Source organism: Grosmannia clavigera (assembly GCF_000143105.1).
Source record: "Grosmannia clavigera kw1407 unplaced genomic scaffold GCSC_173, whole genome shotgun sequence".
Lineage (NCBI taxonomy): Eukaryota > Fungi > Ascomycota > Sordariomycetes > Ophiostomatales > Ophiostomataceae > Leptographium > Leptographium clavigerum.
In genome coordinates this window covers 2258247-2281629 of record NW_014040765.1, presented here as the reverse complement: position 1 = coordinate 2281629, position 23383 = coordinate 2258247, and the positions used below count along the sequence as shown (strand labels likewise).

Genomic DNA, 23383 nt, shown 5'->3' with positions numbered 1-23383 from the left:
TTTCTTTTTTCAGGTGGGTATGTCTCCCCAAGACAGAATGACCAGGCTGCTGGCCAGGGCCGGGACACCGGCGGCCGACACGAGCTCGCCACCGGTCCACGACCAGGTCAGGTTGCCCCACGGCACTCTCTCGATTGAGTGTAGGGCGGCACCGGAAGCGGACGAGGGTAGGGCGATCTTGATAGGACCGGCAACGTCATCGTAGCCGCTGTTAACGACGGATACCAGCAGCGTGCTGTTGCGCTGCCAGCAGGCCACATCTACAGCATTGCTGTTGCTGCTACTGACAAGCAGGGCAACTGGAGAACTGTTGCCGACAATGTAGTCGAGCACGGGGCTGTGCGAGAGAACGCTAGCGATCTGGCCGTGGGCGACGGAGAGGACCTCAGGGGCCGGGTAGACCCACGAGATAAGGGCTTGGGCACCGTGGTTGACGGACAGAAGGGCGGTGGCCCACTCCTCGGCCGGGGTGGGGTTGCGCGACCAGTAGCCCTCACCACTGAAGCTCTGGGGGTTGTGGACCTTTGTCTTGGGCCAGAGGCCGAGCCAGGCCTCGTAGCGAGCCATGTCATCGAGGCGGTTGCGCACGTCCTGGACGGCATGGCCGCCACCGACGCAGTTGTCGCAGCCGCAGTCGCCCAAGGTGGAATTGACGGCAGTATCCCACTTGGAGTAGGTTGCGTTGATGCCGATTGGATAGACGTCCTCCATGACAAAGTCGGAGCCGGCTGTGTAGGGCCCATAGTAGTAGTTCTGGCAGTTGAGTACGACAGCAACGGGATGATATGGGTCGATGCTGCGGACAGCATTGCGCGCGTTGACGGCGGCCTCGAAGGGGTCCTGATGGCCATCGGGTCTGTGAAGGGGGTTGTGAGTGCGAACACGCTTTGTTTAAGGGACTGTGGAGGTAACGCACTCATCCGCACTCCAGTACGAAAAGAGGGCGGCGTTGTCGCGGACAGCAGCGACCTGGCCGGCAACCCAGGTCAGGTTAGTGTAGCCCTCACGCAGGTCAAATTGGAAGCGCAGATCGGCAGTCTCCATGTACTCGAAGGCGACGGTGGACTCGGGATAGTGGGCGAGCGGAGTGATACCGCTGAGGCCGTAGGCGGAATAGTGACCGATGACGGAAGCAGCCGAGGCGGCATCAGTGGCGTTGGCAAGAAAGCCGTCGTTGGAGGCATAATAGCCGTAGGGGAAGAAGGGCTGAAAGCGGCCGTGCGTGGCGGCGCTGCGGAAGAGGAAACCGCCGTAGAGGTTATCGATTCGGGTAACACTACCGTTAGTCTTCTCCGGCAGGCACGAGAGGGCGGTTGCAGCAGTGTAGGTGGCATTTGTAGTGCCATCAAGACTAGTCAGCCAGCCGGTGAGGGTTATGTTGACGTCTCGGTCCGTGAGGCCGGCGAGTTCGGCGAGGCGAAACGACACGATCGTGTCGGCACTGGTCGACGCAAGAAGAGCCACGCCGGCGGTCAGCTCCAGGCCAGAGGCATCAGCGGTGATGTGGAAGTGCAGCACATGCGGCAATTTGTAGAGGCCGGGTGTCGGCCGTGAGCCGTCAACGTTGGCCGGCAGGGGACTCCCGTGGTAGTCCGACACGGTTGTGCGTACGATCAGCTCAGCCTCGGGCTCGCTGTCTAGGTAGAGGCTGTAGCGCGGAGCCAGCTGGACGTAGAGCAGTGGCGCATCTGGGGAGGCTTCTGGCTCAACCGTCTGACCGCCTGGATCGAAGCTGGGGTAGCTGCAGAGGGAAGAAGGTCGTCAGCAGAGAAGCACACATGCAAGATCCAAAGGCGGACTCAGCTGCTCACCCTGGCTCGTAGACCTTGCCGCACCAGCGTGGCCAGTCGGTATGGACGCCCGTCTCGTTTTGACACAGGGCGTAGGGCACTTGCAGAAGTAGGCCAACAAGAAGCGAGCGTGCAAACACAGCCATGATGGCAGACAATGTTCACGACACGGAGTTGCGGTGTGGAGGAGACAGACATTGTGGGATTTACAATGGCAGGCTACAAATGTACTGTCCTCTGGCGATCACTCGTGCGAGAACGCTGCCTTTGGCCGAAAGGGGAAGCTGGCTGCCCATGTTCCCTACGACGTAGAGACCTGAGGAAGGTGCTGATCGACGGCTCCTTCCAGGCCCATACTCTGTAATTGGTAACAGCTCGAGTTCCTACCAAAAGGATCGCTGCTCTGTCATTCTAATTCGGACCTCACGTGGCCATCGCCAGACAAGCAGCCAAAGCAAAATAGTGTCCGGGCTGAAGAGCTCTCGAGAGCCTGTCGAGAGGCTGCCGTCTCGGAGCGCCAACCTCGCCCCAATGGACCAATAGGAGCCGATTCCGGGCCCGAAGCATGAGCAAAGCACGAAAACACGAGAGATGACAGCTTGCAGATTGCAGCTTGCAGTTCGCACTCCAATTTCCATCTCGACCCCAACGCTTAGACCACCATCCAACATGCCTGTCACATACACGGACACTCGTGATAGAAGAAAACATTTGGCCATGCTATGCTATGTCTCTTCCAGTAGAAAAAAAAGACGGCTTTCATACAACGTGACTTGGACTGCAAACAGCGTGATTTGTGCCGTCTACCAACGGCCACCGCCACCGCCGCCACCAGGGCCACTGCCATAGCCTCCCGGGCCGCCAGGACCGCCGCCAAAGCCACCCGGACCGCCGGGGCCGCCGCCGGGGCCGCCGTAGCCACCGGGGCCACCGGGGCCACCACCAAAGCCGCCAGGACCGCCGCCAGGACCGCCAAAGCCGCCGCCAGGGCCCCCAAAACTGCCGCCAGGGCCGCCACCCTCAAAGCCGCGGGAGCCACCACCGCCACCACCACCAGGGCCGCCATATCCGCCCGGAGGACCGCCCTGGGGACCGCCCTGGTGACTGCCTTGGTATCCGCCCTGCTGGCCGCCGTAGCCGCCCTGCATCTGCTGCTCGTGCTGCTTGTGCTCTGAGTGCTTCCTATGGGGGGTCAGCATGATGTGGCAGTCATTGATTGGAGTTGTAGCTGGCAGCTCCTACTTTTCAAAAAAGTGCTCGACCACGTTGGCCACACCGGCGGCGGCGACCGCGCTGGCCGCAGTGCCCATCTTGCCGGCACCCGCGTGGTTGGCCGCCCAGCCACCGGCAACACCGCCCACGAGCGTGGCTCCAATGCCACGCTCGCCCGAGCCCTGGTTCTCGCCGCCGTACTGTTGGTCCTGATTGTACTATGACTGGTCAGTGGATTTGTAGGCAGCGTGATAGCAGCAACAACAACAACAACAACAACAACACACGGTAACGTACGTTCTGGCCCTGCTGGCCCTGGCCCTGGCCCTGGCCTTGGTAGTAGTTCTGTGCCGACATGGTTGTGGCGAAGGGAAAGGATGCACAGATGGGAGAATAGTAACTTAGACTAGGGAAGAGTGGAACGACAGAGATGGAGGGAGCTTGTACTTGTATTTAAGCTCGTCCAGTCCTTCTGTCTGGTCGGAATGGGTGGGAAAGATGGAACCACAGAGGCTGGAGAGGACGGGCTCACACGGCGACACGCGGCCTCTGGGGGGTTGTCAGCTGCAAATGGGACAGTCCCAAGGCGGCTTGGCGCTCTGTCAAGACTGGGGAGACCATGCACGAGTATGACTACGAGTACTCCGTACAAGCATGCCTATGCTCGTAGTATCTCATCTGCATCCGGCACCAGAGGAGTCATCTGCAATCTGCATTCTGTTCGCAGCCCGTCGCATTCTGCCTCTGTTGTCTTTTTCTCCAACTCTGTTCGTCTGCCTTTTGTCCTCTCTCCGCACTCCTGAAAGGCCGTGGCCTGTCTGTTGAGCTGATTGCCCCTCCGCCTTCCGCCTTCCGGCTGCTCGGATCCAAGTCAGCAATTGGCAAGAAGCGCCGCGCTAAGCCGTGGTCGCCCTTCCCCTCTGCTCCACTGCCCACGTCAGCAGTGGCTCGTAGCCCCGCCCTTTCAGCTGCGCACCTTAAGCCCCTCTGTACTCCGTAAAGCCTCAGCTATTGCCCCGCCAGACCGCCTTTGCCACGGCCGCAGCAACAGCACGGCCATGCCGTGGTGGCGACAGATGCCATCGCCGGTGTGCCTTTTGTATTTCTGCCTCGCGCGCTTCGTGCCTGTCAGGCTTTCTCCTCGTCGTTTTTATCTACTATGATAATAGTGGAGAAAAAAAAAAAAAAGCGAAAAGCGGGAAACGGGAAAGGAGTTAAAACCACCGGCAACTCGTATTGCCGGGTTGCCGTATTATTCATCTCCTCTGTACAGAGTTACACGGCACACAAATGTATGCTTATGTAAGGAAACTGCCCATTCGCCTACGTGCCCTCTCTGGAACCGCCACCACCGCCACCACCACCTCCGCTCCGGCCCTGCAGCGTCCGCCGCTTCTGCTCCTTGCGCGCCTCTCGGTTGACTGCGCCGATCATGCCGCGCTCGTTGCCACAGGGCCACCGCGCCGCCGCCGCCGCCTCGTCTTCGGCCGTCCACTCCCGCGGCAACACCGCGAACACGAGATACGACGTGTGTGTCTTGACCTCGGGCTCCACACGTGTCGTCAGCAGGCCCTCCATCCACGGCGGCGTCTGTTCTGATAGTGGAAGTGTTGTCTGTGCTGTGCTCTGCGATGCCTGCGCCGGTGTCGAGTCGGCCTTGCCCTCGCCCTCGACCACCATCGCCGATCCGTCCTCCTCGGCCGCCCGCTGCTGCCAGAACAGCGTGTTGTACTCGCGCGTGCGCGCCTCGATCGTCTTGAGCCGCGCCACCGCCTCTAGCACGTCGTGCGGCGCCGGTCCGCTGCCACCCCGCCCACCCACTGTCTCTGGCCGCTCCCGGTACACGATCAGCTTCTTATTGGCCACCTCCACCATGTCAATGTCCACCCAGCCGAGCCGCCGCAGCGTCGACACCGTTCGCGTCACCTGCTCGATGCACGGCGAGAACGTGCACAGGTGCACGCTCTTGCGCGGGTTCAGCGCCGACGTCTTCTGCCTGGTCAGGTGCGGCAGCGCGCGCCACGGTGCTGGAAGGTCCAGGAATACCGCGTCCGCTTCGGGGCTGCTGCCGTCGTCCATCAGAAAGCCACCCTCGTACACGTCGCGGTTCGTCAGCGTCACCAGCCCGTTCAGCCCGTGGCTCGCCAGCTCCTTCTTCATCTTTCCATACCGCTCGTTGTGAAACTCGAAGCTGAACACGGCCCCGTCGTTGCTGTTGTTGCCGTTGTTGCCGTTATATACGGCCCGTGCGGACGCGTGTGTGAAGCTGCCGCTGCCACTGCCCGCCTCGATGATGCGGCTACCCGGCCGTGCCCGCAGACGGTGCAGAATGTAGCTGTAGTCGCTTGTGTACACCACCTGCGTGCGGTGCGGCAGGCTGAGCGTCCAGATCTCCGGCGTCGGCGGCAAAATGTGGATGAAGCCGCTCGCTGCCGTCACCGTCGTCCCCTTGGGCTGCTGCTGCTGCTGCTTCGTTACTGCAACAGCTGCTGCTGCTACTCCTTTGGCGCCCGGCCGGCCCTCGTCCCGCTTGCGCTTGCGTCCGCGCGTGCCCGTATCCACGACAGACGCACGCACCTGCGTTCCCCACGGCACGTTTAGCAGGGTCGAGTGTGGAAAGGAGCCGAAGCGGGTGTTGAGCACGTCGCCCTCGACATAGCCGTCGACTTCGCCGGAGAACTCTCGTAAATACAGCGGCTGAAACTGGTCGCGAGACAGGAGCACAATGCCCAAAGTATCTGGCTTCGTTCGTAGGCCCGGGTCGAGGAACGGGGACAAGTGTGTCGCCATTTGTCTGGTTGTGATAAACTGCTTTCAGCATAGGACTCGCTGCTTCTGTATGCAAATTTTACGCCGAAACTATTAAGTGGGTCGGTCGGTCTACAAAGCCACAGCACCCGGCAACTGGACAGATGTGGCTCAGAGATACGGCCAGGTCTTACCCCTCTCCCCCACTTTGATTGAGTCGCAGATCAACAGGCTGGCTTTATCGGAACCGTCGAAGCTTGGCATGACGATGAGAGCTATCGTGTATGGCACGAGCGTTTTTACGAGCACAGAGTGCAGTGGCACTGCGTGCTCCAGTAGCTAATCTTGGGGGATTTTACTACGAAGCCAGGCTATTGAATTTACTTCTGTAAGTGCTCAAGCATGTTCATCACTAGCAATTCAAGTCAAGGTTCAAATGATTTCTTTTATTCTAATTGCCAACGCCCAAGGCTTGCTCAAGCCACAAAGCTCTGCTCGGCGGTAACGGTTGCCACAAACCCGTCCAGTGGATAGCTTAGTAGTTCGGCTGCTCGTGTTCGTTGCTGTAGACGCCGTTAGCCAGTGCTCACGCAGCCTCGCGCGTTGATCTGTACTCACGGGTTGAAGTTGTCGCGGCCGCTGTACTGCTGGTCGTACAGGTGGTTGGCGTTCTCGCGAGCGTGGTGCTTGGCCTTCTCGCGGTCGACAAAGTCCAGACCCTTGGTCTCGATCAGCTTGTCGACCTCAGCACCGGCAAGGGCAGCCAGGGCCTCCTTGGCGAAGGCGTGGTTGACAGTCTTGCCCTCGGCGCGCTGCTTCTTCTCGAACTCGTGCACGGCCGCGAAGGCGGCACCAGCGCCGAGCAGCTCGTGGGACACCTTGCTCTCGTGCGGCTGGCCGTTGTAAACCTCGTTGCGGGCCTCGCGAGCGTCGTCTGAGAAGGTATCAGCAGGAGTAGAAGGTGGGAGTGTGTGTGAGAAGCTTACCAAATCCGAATAAACCCATTTTGATGAAGGTGGAGTGGGGTTGTGAGTGTGTGAGTATAGATGTTGTTGGAAATGGAAGACAAGTAGGAAGATGGGAAAGGAAGGGAGGGAGAGGGGATGGACTTATATAGCCGGTAACAACAGGACAGATGTGCAAGCAGCTAATAGTAACAGGGGCCAGGAAACGACAAGCTCCTGGCATGCAAGTACGAGTAGAGAAGGTGCGAGAGAGAGCAACCTCTAGCGCTTGTAGGGGCCCACATGTCTTCTTTACCCTCGGTGCGGTGAGACTGATGTCCAGGGACAGAAGCATCTGTGAGTGCTCCGTACGGGTACATGCGTAGTATACTGCGCCGACTTGTTTCGACTCCCGGTTATGCCCCCGTCGCCCCTCCATTGGCAGTGGATGAGCAGCCGGATCGTCGCCACAGAGGTCTCTGCCTAGCGTCCGCACGTACGGAGTACGTAATTTAGGCCTCCGATGGTGCCCTAAGATACGTTCCTGTTATCAGCAGCAGGGCAGCTGATCGGGGCCGCCGCTAACAAGAATGGGAGCGAAGCTCTCCCCATGCTGTCTCGCTAGGACTTCGATGTTCGTGCCGTTGTGTTCGTCTTTCTGCCTGTTGCCTGTTGCCTTCTCCCCGTCCGCTTCCCGTTGGTGCCCTGGCTATTTCCCATGTGTTGACTGTCTGCTTGGTCAACTGCTCGTGACAGCAAAGCGAGACCCAGGCTCAGAAGCATCCTTTCTAGGCACGCTAAGACGACGCTACTGCCTGCTGCTGCGCTCTCCCAGCTTTACGACATATTGCTCTCTGTTGACACGTCTGTCGGGTAGCACGCCAGAAAAGCTACCCCTCGTATTTGTGGGACCTTTTCAGCTGATCAGGACTCCTCTCTTTCTATGACTTTCTCTCTCCCTCTCCTTTTTCCACCTGGCGTCACGCCGTCTCTTCGTGTTGGTTCTTCGATTGCCATAGCGGGAAGCCGGCGACTCCACGACATTGGCTCTCCTTTCTCCTTGCCTGTCTCTGATGCTGATTTTAGTTTGGCCGTGGCCCGTAGTTTTTGTTGCGAGTCTCATTTTCTTGCCACACAGCATGGCTTTGCTTGTCTGCCTTTGAAACATACTCTCCGAAGCGGGGCGAGGGGCTCGCTGCAGCTAAAGTTCCCCCTCCTCTCATGCATAATGCTAGAAAGAGGGGCACATCATTATTCCCTAGAAGGCGCAATTGGCTCTTGGCTGTCAAGCCATGAAACGGAGATCGCGTCCATCACCTGACCTTTGGGCCGCGGGAAAGAGGGGCTCTGCTGGCAGGCCCAAAGTCACGCCGCGTGGCAGTGCGCTAACTGCCAGAGATCATCATTAGGCACAGACACGAGACTACTAGCCCAATGGCCTCGTACGGCACGCAAGATAATACATGGTCTCCACGAAGCGTTGCGAGACGTATCGCAATCACAACTGCCATTGACGCTGTTGTTAAATTGTTTGTCTCGTGGATCTGGCATGCCAACCATGGCTATCGCTTGGCGCGGCCGCTATTGGCGGTGTGCTTTGCATCTGGACAGCTTGGCAATGCTTGTTGGTGCTTAACTTTCTTGGCCCTCTGCACGGACAAACTGGCAGTGGATAACGAGGCGAAAAATGCCGAAGACGACTCGGCGTCTGTGTACAACTACGGAGTACGCATATGTAAGATACGGGTGCTCTCTCCAAACAGATATCTGGGAGCATACTTTGAGAGCAAACTAAATCTAAATGACACAAGGTCCAGTGCTATGTTTCAACTCTACGCCGTTTGTCGCTATTATGCTCGTACCCAGAGGGCGACCGTTTCCTCCAATCGTGTACATGATCGTCGCCTTCTCGTCGCTTGTTCCTCTCCCTCCGCGTTGACCTTGATCGGGATCGCCGCCTGTCACGGTCAATGTGCTTCTTGCGCTCGCCCAGCGGCATGGCATTGGCACCCTTTGCGTCGTGCTCGTTGCCGCCGCCGCCACTGTTATCTTCGGCACCCATGTAGCCCAGGCGATCGCGGCCACGATCACGATCACGGTCCCGATCCCAGCCCCCGTTCCGCTGCTGGTTGCGATTGTCGTCCAGCACGCCCCAGCGGCCCGTGTCCTCCGACCGCAGATCGCGGTATTTGGACGCGCCCTTGCGTCCGAGTTTTGTCATGTCGCGCATCTGCAGCGACTTAGGCAGCATCTCGCGGTTCCGGATCTCATCCACGTAGTGTGCGCCCATGAGGTCGCGCTTGTCCAAGCCCTCAGCCTTGGTCTCCTCCTGGTAGAAGGCCCCCTTGTGGTAGTACTTTTGCATGAAGCCCGCCTGCCCACGACTGTCCTTCTCCTCCTTCTGCTTGGCGAGATGTACCTCGTCTTCTGCCTGCCGTTCCTCCTCCGTTAGGTTGCGCCGCCGCTCAATCTCTGCCAGCTCGCGCTCCCTCTCCTCGATCTGCTCGCGCTGTCGCTTGATCCGCTTCAGCTCCCGCAGCTTCCACGCCGCATACTCTGCCTCCGGGTTCACATCGTCGTCTGTGTTGACGTCACCAACCACCTCGTCACCGTCTCCCGCCGCCGCCGCCGCCGCCGCCGCCGCCAGTTCGTTCGAATCCTCCCACTGCTTCTTACTGACCACCCTGGACGCCGCCTGCTTCCGCAACTGCTCCTCCACAAGCGCGTCCACTTGCGCCTGCCTCTCTTTTGCCTCAATTTCTTCTGCATCTTCTTCCACTTCCTCGCCCTCCTCCTCCCCCTTTTTCTTTGTGCTGTCTGTGTCTCTGCACCCACTGTTCTGCGCTTTTGCGGTTCGCTCTCGTTGTGCTCGCGTCATGAATTTGGGCAGTGTGATCTTGCGCGTCGGCATGTCATCTTCCGATGAGCTCCCTTCATCGTCGTCATCGTCATCATCATCACTGTCGTTCTCTTCCTCTCTATCACTCTCTTCTTCGTCTTCGGACTCGGTAACAAATCCCTCTTCGGTCGCCTTGCGTTCGATGGCCTCGTGAGCTTTGCGCTTCTCATCTTCGTCGTATTTTGGTTCGCGCAAGGCCTGCGTCAGAGCCCCTGGCGCAATAACGCGCCCAGCACCAGTTCGTCTTGGCGCAGAAGGTGCCGCCGCCGTGGGTTGCTGTTTCTTTTTGGCTGACACCTCGTTGTCATTCTCTGATTCCGAGGATTCCGAGTCAGCTCCTGTTGGCTTGCCAGCTCTGTACCGAGCTGGCTGAATCGGATTTGCCGTCATTTTGGCCGTCATTTTGGGCGGCATTGTGCAAGTATGACTGTGGCTGATTTAGTCACACGACTGAGGGTGCAGGACCGCGAAAACCGACTTTAGAGGTCTTGAAAATGGGCATGTCGCTGCCAAGAACCAGAAATGGAAGTTTACTCGAGTTTGGAGCTTCTTATCAGCGTGGCTGGAATTATAGCGATAAGAGCGTGTTTGTGGCGTAAAATCTATACTACGACGTAAGGTACAATGACGGTTGGAAGACATGTCTTCGGCAGACTTTTCAGCACCTCTACTCCTTACGGAGTATTATATCATGGACCTGTCCGCGGGGCAGGCCCTTGTCTTTCGTAGCTGGTGTGAACTACTTAGAACATCAATTTGCACGGCCTTCTTCCCCTTTGATTAGCGCGCCGTATTTGTTCGTTTCCGCCAAATACTTCTACAACTCTGTGTATGCGATGGCCGATACTTCGTAGATTTCGTAGAATGCTAGAGTCCTCTGCTAAGGCGATTTTATCAGACGAATTCTTAAACGACATCAAACCCCACTAATTGAGCCCGTAGCCTGTCATCTCGCTGTCTGATTTCCCGCAAAAACTCCGAGCTCACCCTTGTGTTTTTTTTTGTGTATTTTCGCTGAAAGCCAGCCATTGAGTCTGCAGATCCCGGCTATACCTTGCACGCGGGCGATTGATTCTCTCTCGCAGCACATCCTCTCGCCATGGCAAGCCAGGCCATCATCCACGTGGGTACGCGGAGCTCAGCCCTGGCGCTGAAGCAAGCCGAGCTGGTCGTGGCAGCGCTGGAGAAGGCGAACCCGCACGTCAAATTTGTTGTGGACGCCCGCGAAACGGCCGGCGATCGTGACAAGGTGACGCCGCTGCCGAACCTGGGCAAGGGCCTATGGACGACCGAGTTTGAGACCCGACTCGTCGACGGAGACCTCGACTTGGTGGTGCATAGCGCCAAGGACATGCCGACAACCCTTCCTGTCGGCTGCCTGCTGGGCGCCATTCCCAAGCGCGAAGACCCACGCGACGCCGTCATCTTCCCGCCCGGCAGCGCGTACAAGGTCCTGGCTGATCTGCCGGTCGGCAGCATCGTCGGCACCAGCAGCGTGCGTCGGTCTGCACAACTGCGCCGGCGCTTCCCGGGTCTCGAGTTTCGCGATCTGCGCGGCAACATCGACACGCGCCTTCGCAAGCTGGATGCCCCCGTGCCCGGGCCCGACGGCACCACCGTCCGCTACGACTGCATCATACTAGCTGCTGCCGGTCTCATCCGCATGGGCTTCAACGACCGCATCTCGCAGCTCCTCGACTCGGCATCCTCTGGCACCCTGTATGCTGTCGGCCAGGGCGCTATGGCGGTCGAGATCCGCAACGGCGACGCCAAGACACTGGCCCTGTTGGAGCCCATTATCGACAAGCCGACGATGCTCGCCTGCCTGGCCGAGCGGGCAGTCATGCGCGCCCTGGAGGGCGGCTGCAGCGTGCCCATCGGCGTGGAGTCGGCCTGGGAAGCCGAGACGGCTGCGTCCCCGAGGCTCAAGCTCCAGGCCACGATCGTCAGCCTCGACGGCAAGATCGGCATCGACGCCGAGCTGACTGCCATGGTCACAACCCCGCAGGAGGCCGATGCCCTCGGCCTGAAGGTGGCCGAGGACATGATCGGCAGCGGCGCACAAAAGATCCTCGACGATATCAATAAGACCCGCGGGCCAGTGCCGGCACTAGTTGTCACAGCATAGAATGTGGTTCTATGAGAAGTCCCACAAGAATGCCGACTCTTTACAAACCTTCCAACTCTTCCAACTCTTGTCTTCTGTGTTTCTGTCGGCAGGCAGAATAGGGGTGCAGTATCAGTTAACATGGATATGAAGGGGCAGCACGATGCATCGCACATAATGCACGCCGCAGAACGCGAGTTATTTATCTTGTCCTGTAGCAGAGACGGCGATGAATTATTAATTGTGCTATTCTGTCATCTCATTCATGCTATCCATTGTTGAAATGCGCCGCACATGTCATATATCGCGATGACATCAACGCCCAAAGACAAAAACACTTGCAAGCACCGATCTAATAGACACCCCCAACTATTTTCTGATTACTAGGAAAGGTAGCCGGAGTGGCAAGCTCTAGTGATCCTCAACCGTCGCGGTGTACAGTTTGTACTCCTCGGCGCCCATCAGCGTCTCCAAGTCCTTAACGCCCTGGGCGTCAACCTGCACGCGGGCAATCCAGCCGCCACCGGCCGAATCGTCCTCGGGGACCTGGTTGATAGTGCCCGGCTTCTCCTCGAGGCTGTGGTTGATGTGCGTGATCTTGCAAGAGATCGGCGCGTTTATGTCGGCAGCCGACTTGACCGACTCGACCGCACCGATAGCATCGCCCTGACCGACCTCCTTGCCCTCTTCTGGTAGCTCAACGTAGACGACGTCGCCCAACGCCTCGGCCGCGTACTCGGAGATGCCGATCACGCCAGAGCTTTGGTCAGCGTTCAGGTCGATCCACTCGTGGTCTTTGGTGTACTTCCGCAGGGCCACTGCACGCGCAAGAGCAAGACAGTCAGTACCGGTCCCCAAATACACCATCCTCTCTGAAATTCCTTTCCCACCTTGTGCCGTGACAGAGAAGCTCCGACCGGTCACCTGGCCAGCAGGCCGGAAAGCTGTCATCGGCCGTGCTACACGGGCCGCCAGAATCGGAGACCGGGCGGCGAGCCTCCAGCAGCGAGCAATCGAAGCCATGACGAAAGAGATTGTGGACTAGGTGGCGCGAGAAAGAGTATGACAGGTGCAGTGTTGTGGATGGAGAGGGCAACGGCTAGAGTCAGATGCAAAAAAACCCGTGCAGTCCTTTTTTGCGGGAGAGGGGTGTAGTTGGTGCTCAATGGGCTCGGGAGAATCCTATTGGACGCGGAGAGAAAACGGACGATTTCGGGCATCGGCCCACAGACTTTAGAAGATAACGATACGGGGTACGGTCGACGATACGAGGGGGGATTAGTCATAATCTCGCGCCGGCGGACTGGGAAAATTCAATAATAAAGACAGCAGGTTGGTTATGCAAACTCATTTTGTCCCTCTAGTTGCCAACCTATGTGGAGAACACGGCACTTGCCGTAACAAAGAGAAGGCATCGCCAGCCCATAACTCGTTGGCGAAACCCAGACACCGCCTGAGCAAGTAAACTATGACTTCGGGGTATCAATATATGGATCAAAACCCATCCTCTGCTTTGCTTCTTTCTTGGCCTTCCACTGCTCCTCTCCACACAGTCCTGTCGTTGAGGATTCTTCGAGGAAAAATGTCAGGATGTGGTCCGGAAGAGAGAGATGGGACACTTGTTGAAACTCTTGAAGACTGGTGAGCCGTATCAGCATTTCAAGCAACGAAAGAGAGGATGCGGCCGTTCCAAGGAGCGAGCAAGACGCAGGTGGCCCCTCTCCAGGATTTCCAGCATAACAAGTGTCCTGCATGTTTATGTTTACATTTTTCAAGTCTGCATGGCCCTCTTCATACTGGTCTTGTGATTTTGCCGGTTCCGTTCCAGACATGGACAGGTGCCGGATCTGCTCTAAAGTATCGGAAGTCAAATCGTTCTCTTCGTTATGATCCTCGTCCTCGTCCCCAACCCCATTCTCTGCGTCTTCGTCGCTTCCCACATCGTCATCCTCGATAAAGACTTCCAATGCTAGCCATTCGGGGTCTAAATGGCGGGGGAAGTGCCTTTCTCCATGCTTGTCAGTGGTAGCAGGCTCGACTACAGCGGGGAAATATCCTGCTTCTCTTCTGAGTTGCCGATCGATGTCTCCTTGGCTAGTTAGTAGCGGATGCCTTTCTACAACTTCATAGCGGCACGGTCCTGTTTCCGTGTCCACATCTTGCTGTGGTTTTATATGATCCAACGCTGAAGTCGGCACCGTGGCACAAGAATCCCGCTTCAGTAGCAGAACAGCATTGCTCTCGAAGGAGGTCGTCTCCCCAATATTCAATATCCGTCCAGTGTCGGTATAAAATATTTTCGATATTTGATGGATTGGTATCGATTCGCGGATTCCTGCTCGACGCATTTCTTGGTCCTCCGCTTCATGGACTCGCCCATCGTCTAGGTCTTCGGTAATTTCCAGGTGGTAGGAATATCCATCCATCCCAGAAAATGGACCAACCTTGGTATTGGAACAGAAATCCGTGCCCGATCCGGTCATAGACGGAGTTTTGGGAAGATCTCCTACCTTCTGATCGAACACCCAGTCAGGGCTCATCCAAATAAGCCGGACACGAGCCTTGTGCACCACCTCTTGCCATATTGCCTTTTTCACGTCCTCCACACCTCCCCCGTATTGGCTCTTATCTGACAGGCTGTTCACTTGCTTGCCTGAGTCCTGTATAGATGGACAATGGCTGATGAACAACATGTACAAGGACAAGGTGAAGGATGGTCCAATTTGCGTGGGATTTCGGGAAGTGCTGTTAAACTGCGTATCACCAACTGTGAGAAACATGCTTGCCTGGAGCAATCTGGACGGTGAGATGGTTGCTGGAAGGGATGTCGAAAGGCTTTCGCCAGACGCTGTGATGGCAAGCTGGATAAATGGAATGTCGCCGTCAATGCGCGCTAGCAGCAACTTGATATCGTTGATGATACCCAGGAGTTCAACACGATGGCATTCCGCAGACACTTCTCGGCTGCCAGTTGCAAGGTACAGCTCCTCGGTAGCGGCGGCTCTCTCCAGACGCTTTCCCAAGCTCACAATGTCTCGGTGCAAACCCTTCGTGAGGCTCGCAGCGTTTCCTAGAAGAACGTTGCCGCGACCAGATCTTTGCAGGGTGGGTCAGTAGAAGTGAGCTAAAGCATGGGTACTGACGATATATATAAATACCTAAATTCGATTAGATCCAAAGCTGGTGATACAATCTGCAAGTGTCAATACTCACGAAGACCTGCAAGAACGCTTTCAGCATACTGAGGTTAACTGAACGTACCTTGATCTTGTTGTCAAGAGCCTTCTGCAGGATTCGGAGCTCAGCGTATTGTGCTTTGTTGTCGACAGTTTTTAAAAACCTGGAACACTGTTGCATAGCGAATGAGGATGTCAGAGCGATACCACAACGCATTGCATAGTTTACGGCTTGTACGCCCAGACGTGCAAGAAATTCGTCCATGGCTGTGTAGGCGAGCCTTGCAGGACTGAGAGGGACGGCTGCGAGCTTCAAACCCCGATTTAAGTAAACTTCAGATCTGTGACCAGGCTTCCACAGCCCTACAGGCCATTGTCCACTATAGGCAACGCGCCCAGCGCGTTATAGGCTTCGGCCCCCCGCTACGAGCCCCACAATGGTCACATGACTACCCACCACCTGCTAAAGGCTTTTTGTTGTATCGACGATGGCGGGGCAAACCCCAAAAAATTGCGGTCGAAGAGAGTCACTTTGGTCCCTAGCAAACTCATTTGAAGAAGCCGGTGTGCTACCATCGAGAAGAACTCTGATCGCCGGTCTATCCGACTACTTGAGATACTCGTGCTAACATTCTCTTTTTTATTTTCGCTGTTAGCTTGGGGGTTTAACGCCGCCTCTCTTCCTCTCTTCAACCAAAATGTCCCACCTCAACTCTTGGGAGGACGACCCAGCAGCCCAGGATGAAAACCTGGCGCGGCAGGCCCAGCAGCAACTGAACGTCGGCGGCGGTGGTGGTCGTGGCAACTTCCATGTCGGCGCTGCTACGTTCCAGCCAGGTGCGGCTACCTTCAACCCTGGCCAAGCTTACGGAGGGGCACCCAGCTTCGTTCCTCAGTATCAACAGCCACAGCAGCAGCAGCAATACTACAACCAAGGATATGGATTTCAACAGTATGGCCAACAACAAACTGGCTTTGACCAGCACAACCAGGGATATGGTGGTTCTGGGTATAACAGCCAGCAGGCTAGCTACCAACAGGGTGGCTACAACCAAAGCTATGGTATGCCGCCAGGGAATGTCTTCCCATGCCCTGAATTACGGCATATTCTGACTATTGAGAAATAAAGGTCAATACAGTGGCGGCTATCAGCAGCAGTCTTCTCGTGGTGGCGCCGTCGGCCAATACGCTACCAGAGACACCCCGACGATTGCAAAGCGGACCGATTCAGCAGCAGGTACAGCCGCGTCAGCGACAGCATCGACAATTTCTCCGAAGCCAGCTGGAAACATCGGAGCCAAGGTCTTGAGCATTGGCGGCGACGCAGCAAAGCCGAAGGTGGCAAAGGTGCTTTCTATTGGTACCCCAGCACCTGCAAAAGAAGAGTCGAAGAAGGAGGAGGCAGCCCCGAAGGTGGACAGCACTAGTGCTGAGGCTGGTGCGAAGATCACGGCGGCCAAGGCCATCGAGAAGACAACCGGCGACAAAGCAGGGGGTAGCGGAAAGACGTCTCCGTCTCCGTCTCCATCATCAGGTCGTTCCAGCCCTGCGCGGGCCGGCACGGAAAAGATCACACGGGATGTTGATGCCGTGCAGAAAGAGCAGGCTGCAGATGTGGACGATGATACTTTAAAGGAAATTTATGGAAAGGAGCACGTGAACATCATCTTTATCGGTCACGTCGACGCTGGCAAGTCTACATTGGGTGGGTCGATTCTCTACGTCACAGGCATGGTGGACCAGCGGACTATGGACAAATACAAGAGGGAGGCCAAAGAAATGGGCCGGGAGACCTGGTATTTGTCCTGGGCGCTAGATCTTACAAACGAAGAGCGGACCAAGGGCAAAACTGTCGAGGTCGGTCGTGGCCATTTTGAGACAGATAAGCGTCGCTACAGCATTCTCGATGCGCCTGGCCACAAAACTTATGTGCCAAGCATGATTGGCGGTATGTTGCAAACCCAGTCGCCACTGCGTCTCATCTAACTGCGTTGTTTTTTGCTAATGCTCGTACTTCAGGCGCCTCCCAGGCTGACGTCGGTATTCTGGTTATCTCTGCCCGGAAGGGAGAGTACGAGACCGGCTTTGAGAAGGGTGGACAGACGAGAGAGCATGCTATGCTTGCCAAGACGCAGGGTGTCAACAAGCTGATCGTTGTGATCAACAAGATGGATGACCCGACAGTCAACTGGTCGCAGGATCGGTACAAGGAGTGCACAACGAAGCTGTCACAGTTCCTCAAGGGCACGGGCTACAACCTGAAGACGGACGTGTTCTTCATGCCGATTGCAGCACAGCAGACGACAAACATCAAGGATCGGATACCTAAGGGTGTGGCAGACTGGTACAACGGGCCGTCTCTGCTGGAGTATCTCGACAACATGCAGACCCTGGAGCGCAAGCTGAACGCACCGTTTATGATGGCCATCAACAGCAAGTACCGGGATCTCGGTACCATGGTGGAGGGCAAGATCGAAGCAGGTGTAGTAAAGAAGGGCATGGGTCTTATCATGATGCCGAACAAACAGAACATCGACGTGACAGCCGTCTATGGCGAGACAGAGGACGAGATGAGCATTGCGCAGTGCGGCGACCAGGTGCGGCTGCGGTTGCGGGGCGTCGAGGAGGAGGACGTTCAGCCCGGCTTTGTGCTGTGCTCGCCGAAGCGGCTGGTGCACAACGTGAAAGCTTTCGAGGCGCAGGTGCGCATTTTGGAGCTGAAGAGCATTTTGACGGCCGGATATAACTGCGTGCTACACGTGCACTCGGCTATCGAGGAGGTGACCTTCTCGGCCTTGTTGCACAAGCTGCAGAAAGGCACCGGTCGCAAGAGCAAGGTGCCGCCATCGCACGCAAAGAAGGGCGAAAGTATCATTGCACGGCTAGAGGTGATCGGGGGTGCTGGCTCGGTCTGTGTCGAGCGGTTTGAAGACTACCCACAGATGGGACGTTTCACGCTTCGTGACCAGGTACGTATGAACTTGCGTTGGAGAACGGAACAGAGTCAAGTAACTAATTCTTGGTATCATGAAAGGGTCAAACAATTGCCATTGGCAAAATCATCAAGCTCATCACGGACAGCTCCTAAATGAGAGGACCGTCAGGTCGATCCTGATCGCAGTTTGTTTCTGGCAAGGAGGCGACACAAAAAGTAGGGCTGTGTAAAAGTGCTGCATGGCAAATATTGCCGGTGGTTTTGTCCAAGTAAAGACGAAAGGTCTCTAAATACTTATTTTAGTTGAAATGTTCCATCTTTCTGTGTTCATTGGGCTATTTTAAACAATAGACAAAAGCAGTCAAGAGGCATCAGCTCTTTCTGGTTATGCTAATCTGAATTCTCGTATCTAACTTACAGCGTAAAGCACGGGCAGCACACCAATATGTCGATCTTTTGGAACTACCCGTAACTCACTCAGCGCCCATTGTTTTAACAGATTATGATGCCCCCAAAACAAGTCCGAGAATGTTTTTATATCTCGTGCGATCATACGCTAACAAAATTAGCAGGTAGTTGTGCTCACGGATATGCCGCTCTGGATGAAGGCGATGCAATGCGACTGTATCACTGTTTAAAAATGCCTATCTTAGGAGTTGCCTCTGACTGGGACCGGCATGTCGTTCACTCGTACTCGCAGTACCCTAGCTTCGCCCAGTTTCGCAATGGCCCTGCACTTGCAACTTCACCACAGCGACGCAGCCACGTGTGGCAAGTAGTCACGTCACGTCGCGTCGCGTCGCGTGTCCCGCGCCCTTTATCTCTTTGACTCCTTTTGTCTCGGATTTGCGTGGCTGCAACTGCAGGTTCTTTCTGCTGGCTAGTTCAGCGACGCCGCTCCACTCTGGTGCTTTTCAGCTGGCCTCTGCAGAACAGCCCATCTGACGACAGCCATGACTTCGTGTCCTGCGGCTCTGGCGAGTGCTGTATGCCCCCCATAGTAGCAGTACCCGATCGCCGCTTGGGTGCGTGATCTGCCGTAAGCGCCACGGTAAACAAGTCGGAGAACTCACTGAGGGTACTCCGTAAAAAGAAGAGATTTAATATTTCTGGAAAAAAGAGAGAAAAAAGAAAAGCAAAGAATAAGGACAAAACAGGTGCCGAGACCCCTCCCCTGGCCGATCCCGTCTGGTCCAACCAGCGGACGAGAAGGCAGAAGCACAACATCGTTCTACGTCGTAGCATCACCAGTGGCTGCATTAGGCCTGTTTTCTCCCCTCCTTTCCTGGAATCAAAGAGCCCACGTCGATGCGTAAATTCGTCGACGGTTCCTTCCCTGCGTTTGTCTGTATTTTTTTTGCATCCTGCATCCTGCATTCCTACTACTCGTTTATTCGAATTTTTGTTTTTTTCCTCTCACTGTCCTCTCTGACTGTCCCTCTGCTCGACGAGTACGAGTACTCATCTCATTTCGTGCCCATCTTCCATGCTGTAACAGTGTCCACTGTTCCTCCATCCCTCTCCCCTCCATTTCTCTATTCGGTCCCTCCCCCCCACTCTTTTCCCTTTCTCTCGCTCCACGCTTCACGCTCCACGTTCCATGCTCCATCAAGCCTCGTCTGTGGCCTGCTTTTCACGCCCTTTTTTGGCCTACACCCGACAGCTTTCCTCTTCGTCGGCCCCGTCCCACAACTTGGCAGCTTTGCTCGTCATTCTCGACAGTCCATCGACGTGGCCGAATACCAAAGCAATACCACCAGCAAGAGGGCCTCTGCCTCTATGGTGCTAGACGTGCGACCTGGCAGCATTCCAGTCCGGTATCTTCGACACCGACACCCCTCTCCTCCAAACGCAGACCGGCTGCCTTCGTTTCGTCTCTTCCACTCGTGGCCCCGCTCTTCTGCCACTGTCTTTCTCGCTCGTCTCCTCTTTCGTCGTCTCTGATAATCGACCGCTCTGAGCAGTCCGCCATCCTGGATTCCTCGACTCTTTCGGTGGGGTCCACGGCCCAGTATCACGACACCCTCAACACCATGGATGCCGACCCGCTGAACCCGCCCATGCCTGCACTGTCACAGTCCCCGACCTTACTCCCACAAGATGCACCCGACGGCACGCTTGGCGTTATCGAAGACAACCCTCATACAGGTGACAGTGGCGCCGCCAGCCGCCATTACGCACAATCACATTCCCAGTCCCAGTCCATGGATCAGAGTTTGAGCGACTCGCCACGATACGGCTACGGAACTGCCGACGACTCGGAATCGAACGGTCGGTTTGGCACGCCGCCCTTGTCTGCACAATCGATGTACACTCAGCAGCAGCCACAACAGCTCCAACAGCCCCAGCAATTACAGCAACAGCCGATGTTGCCTCAGCTACCACTTCAACAGCAGTACACCCAGCCACAGCAATACTACCAGCAGACGCAGCAGCAACAAGTACAGCCCCAACAGCCCATATCAAGGCCGCCTTCGGGGTTGTCAGGACATGGTAGTGCCAGTGCTGGTGGTGCTTACCCGGATCATGCGTCTCGGGGCAGCGGTGCACATGCCGAGCCGAACAACGGACGAAATCACGTTGTGATCAAGGTGGGAATGGTGGGCGACGCACAGATCGGCAAGACATCACTCATGGTCAAGTACGTTGAGGGCAGCTGGGACGAGGACTACATCCAGACCCTGGGCGTCAATTTCATGGGAAAAAGACGATCAGCATCCGCAACACAGAAATCACCTTCAGCATCTGGGATCTGGGTGGCCAGCGCGAGTTTGTCAACATGCTGCCGCTTGTGTGCAACGACGCCGTGGCCATTCTGTTCATGTTTGACCTAACGCGCAAGAGCACACTTAACAGCATCAAGGAATGGTACCGCCAGGGCCGCGGCTTCAACAAAACGGCAATTCCAATTCTGGTCGGCACGAAGTACGACCATTTTGTCAACTTCCCTCGCGAGGACCAAGAGGAGATCTCCAACCAGGTAGGGCCTCCTCCAGCAAGCTGTGGATAACAGGTTTTCTAACCGTCCCAGGCTCGTCGGTTTGCAAAGGCCATGCGTGCAGCACTCATTTTCAGCAGCACCAGCCACAGCAACAACGTTCAAAAGGTAGGTGGTGGCGGCTGTCAGCTTCACGCCCGCCGCTGCATCAATGCCTGAGCTGACCAAGCTGTCCTAGATATTCAAAATCGTGCTCTCAAAGGCCTTTGATCTCAAGTGCACAATACCCGAGATCGAGAATGTAGGAGAGCCATTGTTGCTGTATCAATCATGCTAGCCCGGGAAATGTACGATATGACAGGCAAAGACGCCCGTGCCTGCTGCCTCCCTTCTGTTCCACCCCTTCTTGCACATTCTGCGCCGATGCGCCTATTTTTTAGTCTGATATAATCCTGCTTCATACCGTCATTCTTTTCTTTTTTCTCTTTTGTTCTGATATTGGTGGGGACAGTCAACGTCTGTGGCCAAGTGATAGGAGAAGGGTAGGAGCAGAGGACGAGATCGAGTCGGGGCCAAGCACTGTTCGTGTATTAGACAAGACGATAAAGCCGGGAATGTGTTGCAAGATGCTCAAGGGCAGCGACCAGCTGCAGACGTGAGCAACCGGAGTGCTACCCTCTGGGGCTTATGTCTTCTGGTATAAGCTTTCCAAACCCGTCGTCCATTGTCATTCATTATATTGCGGTTTGCCGACTTTCTGGCTGGGACGGAGCGCGTGGCATACTGGAATGGCTGTCTCCGAAAGGAGAAGCGCACGATCCTTACTTACTATCTATACACCCCGATTTCTAACATGTTGTATTTTTGTCGTAAAAACCCTCCCTGGAGATCTCCTATTGTCATCAACCATTGTTTATATAGAGGGGAAGGATCGATAGACGGAGCTCCTGAATCGGCAAGTGCCAGAGACAGGAGATCGGTCTCGGGTCACCATGAGTCGGTCAGCATATTCTATTGACCTTATATTCCAACCCAGCAGCTGCTCCTCTTGCAGTCTCTCCTCTCTTGCTTGATGCTCTAACAGGCCTACCATTCGACAGATCCTGCCTCAGAGTTTCACCATTGTTGGGAAACCTCGTCCTCACATCATGCTTATTAGCCTCTGCTTTTATCTCACATCTTTCTCTTCCTACCCAGCATCAACGAAACCCACACCTAATAATCATAAACAGAATACACAATCGATCTCTCGGTTGGCCTTTGCAACGTTGACCGAAGAGGAGGCTTGCAACGGGCGGAGGCAAACATGGGCCAGGCGTGCTGCGCCCTGGAAAGACGAGCCAAGCGGGATGTGTTAAATGAAATAATAGCCGACATGGAAGCGCTCCCAGAACTACGACCCGTCACCCCTGAACCAATATCTCCAACTGCACTAGGTGTTTCAAGACTGTCACCTTCGCAGTTTGCCCGCGTGCGGCACCGGGGACGCCAGCAGCCACGACGTCGAAACAAGCTCATGAAACAGAGAAAACAGAAGATGCCAATGTCTGAGCCGGCCACGCTCGCAACACATCCATCGCGTATGCTGCTCGCATCTTCCGAGACAGCAGCGGCCCGTCCGGAATGGAATTCATGGGCTGATGCCATCGGCATCGAGTCCGGCCTGTGGCGACGACGTAGACATGCTTTTAGCTACGATGGCTCCGATGACCGCCCGGAGACGGAACTAATCGCCCCTACACCATGGCGGCCGATCTGTCTGTATCTCCCAGCGGTCGTGGGGACTGACGGAGTGGGATACTTAGAGGCACAGGCTTCGTCGTGTCCAGCTAGCACCGCCACGCACGTTGACGAAGCATCAGCCTCGCAAGGCTCGAGCGTATACTACTCGGTTTTTTCGTCGCCCCGATCGCCCGAGGAGAGAACGCCGACGGGCACACCACCAACTAAGATCCGTGACCGCGGCTTTCTCGATGCCGTCTTGGCAGCTGCTAATATACCCTTGGCATCTGGGCCGTTGTCACATATACCTTCCAGGCTGTCACAGGAGAGCAACGATACGGTTGTGCGAGTCAGGCCGCTGCGTGTGGAGGACTATGCTTCGGACGCGACACCAGGAAAAGACAACCAGGACAATGAAGAAGGGGTGACGTAGGCAGAAACGGTAAAGCTTGCTTGCCCCGGTTTCGGATTGTGTCTGTGGTTACATATGTTCTAGTTTAATCGAGCCTATACTCGTTGCTGATCGCAGTGCCCGTCTGTGAAGCTCGATGTGATAGATAGCTCAGAACACCTAAACAACCAGTATTCTATGCAAAGAATGTATTGAACATATCTGTTCGTCGATTTTCTACGCCAGGGCCCTCGTCACGTCCAGATTCGAGGCAACTGGACCCGCAGTAAGGCAACAGCAGCCCCGCCAAAAGTCTGCCAACCGAAACCCCGCCATGAAGCTTTCTGAACAACTCTTACTTACTAATAGTACCTACTTTACAGCGTTGCTTCCTTCCCTTGCACGTAGCGTTTACCTCGGGTCTCTACTGGCTTGACCTTTTCCTATTACCTTTGTCTCAACACAACTGGACGTCTGGAAGACATTGCCGAATCGCTCTCCCGGACTGTGATGACAACAGG

General features: G+C 55.9%; 9 protein-coding genes across 9 annotated transcripts; 3 read left to right on the top strand and 6 right to left on the bottom strand.

Moving 5' to 3' along the window:
- Positions 1 to 9: 9 nt before the first annotated feature.
- Positions 10 to 3359, bottom strand: CMQ_7511 (uncharacterized protein; the record flags this gene model as incomplete). The annotated part of the gene is made up of 6 exons (XM_014314516.1): positions 10 to 856; positions 917 to 1741; positions 1812 to 1890; positions 2872 to 2972; positions 3033 to 3220; positions 3300 to 3359. The coding sequence occupies 6 exons, from the start codon at positions 3357 to 3359 to the stop codon at positions 10 to 12; spliced, it is 2100 nt and encodes a 699-aa protein (XP_014169991.1).
- A 966-nt stretch (positions 3360 to 4325) lies between these two features.
- Positions 4326 to 5792, bottom strand: CMQ_7678 (tRNA methyltransferase subunit; the record flags this gene model as incomplete). The annotated part of the gene is made up of 1 exon (XM_014314683.1): positions 4326 to 5792. One exon carries the CDS (start codon positions 5790 to 5792, stop codon positions 4326 to 4328), a length of 1467 nt encoding a protein of 488 aa, XP_014170158.1.
- A 493-nt stretch (positions 5793 to 6285) lies between these two features.
- On the bottom strand, positions 6286 to 6755 carry CMQ_7593 (uncharacterized protein; the record flags this gene model as incomplete). The annotated part of the gene is made up of 3 exons (XM_014314598.1): positions 6286 to 6313; positions 6369 to 6684; positions 6737 to 6755. 3 exons carry the CDS (start codon positions 6753 to 6755, stop codon positions 6286 to 6288), a joined length of 363 nt encoding a protein of 120 aa, XP_014170073.1.
- Positions 6756 to 8513: 1758 nt separating this feature from the next.
- Positions 8514 to 10007, bottom strand: CMQ_7483 (microfibrillar-associated protein; the record flags this gene model as incomplete). The annotated part of the gene is made up of 1 exon (XM_014314488.1): positions 8514 to 10007. The coding sequence occupies one exon, from the start codon at positions 10005 to 10007 to the stop codon at positions 8514 to 8516; it is 1494 nt and encodes a 497-aa protein (XP_014169963.1).
- A 685-nt stretch (positions 10008 to 10692) lies between these two features.
- CMQ_7225 (porphobilinogen deaminase) lies at positions 10693 to 11721 on the top strand (the record flags this gene model as incomplete). The annotated part of the gene is made up of 1 exon (XM_014314230.1): positions 10693 to 11721. The coding sequence occupies one exon, from the start codon at positions 10693 to 10695 to the stop codon at positions 11719 to 11721; it is 1029 nt and encodes a 342-aa protein (XP_014169705.1).
- A 390-nt stretch (positions 11722 to 12111) lies between these two features.
- Positions 12112 to 12723, bottom strand: CMQ_7399 (glycine cleavage system h protein; the record flags this gene model as incomplete). The annotated part of the gene is made up of 2 exons (XM_014314404.1): positions 12112 to 12518; positions 12591 to 12723. The coding sequence occupies 2 exons, from the start codon at positions 12721 to 12723 to the stop codon at positions 12112 to 12114; spliced, it is 540 nt and encodes a 179-aa protein (XP_014169879.1).
- Positions 12724 to 13166: 443 nt separating this feature from the next.
- Positions 13167 to 15057, bottom strand: CMQ_7289 (ranGTP-binding protein; the record flags this gene model as incomplete). The annotated part of the gene is made up of 3 exons (XM_014314294.1): positions 13167 to 14796; positions 14859 to 14893; positions 14962 to 15057. 3 exons carry the CDS (start codon positions 15055 to 15057, stop codon positions 13167 to 13169), a joined length of 1761 nt encoding a protein of 586 aa, XP_014169769.1.
- Positions 15058 to 15574: 517 nt separating this feature from the next.
- Positions 15575 to 17964, top strand: CMQ_7092 (eukaryotic peptide chain release factor GTP-binding subunit; the record flags this gene model as incomplete). Its single annotated transcript, XM_014314097.1, has 4 exons — positions 15575 to 15938; positions 16006 to 16824; positions 16896 to 17845; positions 17911 to 17964. The coding sequence occupies 4 exons, from the start codon at positions 15575 to 15577 to the stop codon at positions 17962 to 17964; spliced, it is 2187 nt and encodes a 728-aa protein (XP_014169572.1).
- Positions 17965 to 19844: 1880 nt separating this feature from the next.
- CMQ_7199 (GTP-binding protein) lies at positions 19845 to 22904 on the top strand (the record flags this gene model as incomplete). The annotated part of the gene is made up of 6 exons (XM_014314204.1): positions 19845 to 20082; positions 20299 to 20452; positions 20527 to 20791; positions 20843 to 20917; positions 20988 to 21050; positions 22212 to 22904. The coding sequence occupies 6 exons, from the start codon at positions 19845 to 19847 to the stop codon at positions 22902 to 22904; spliced, it is 1488 nt and encodes a 495-aa protein (XP_014169679.1).
- Positions 22905 to 23383: the final 479 nt, after the last annotated feature.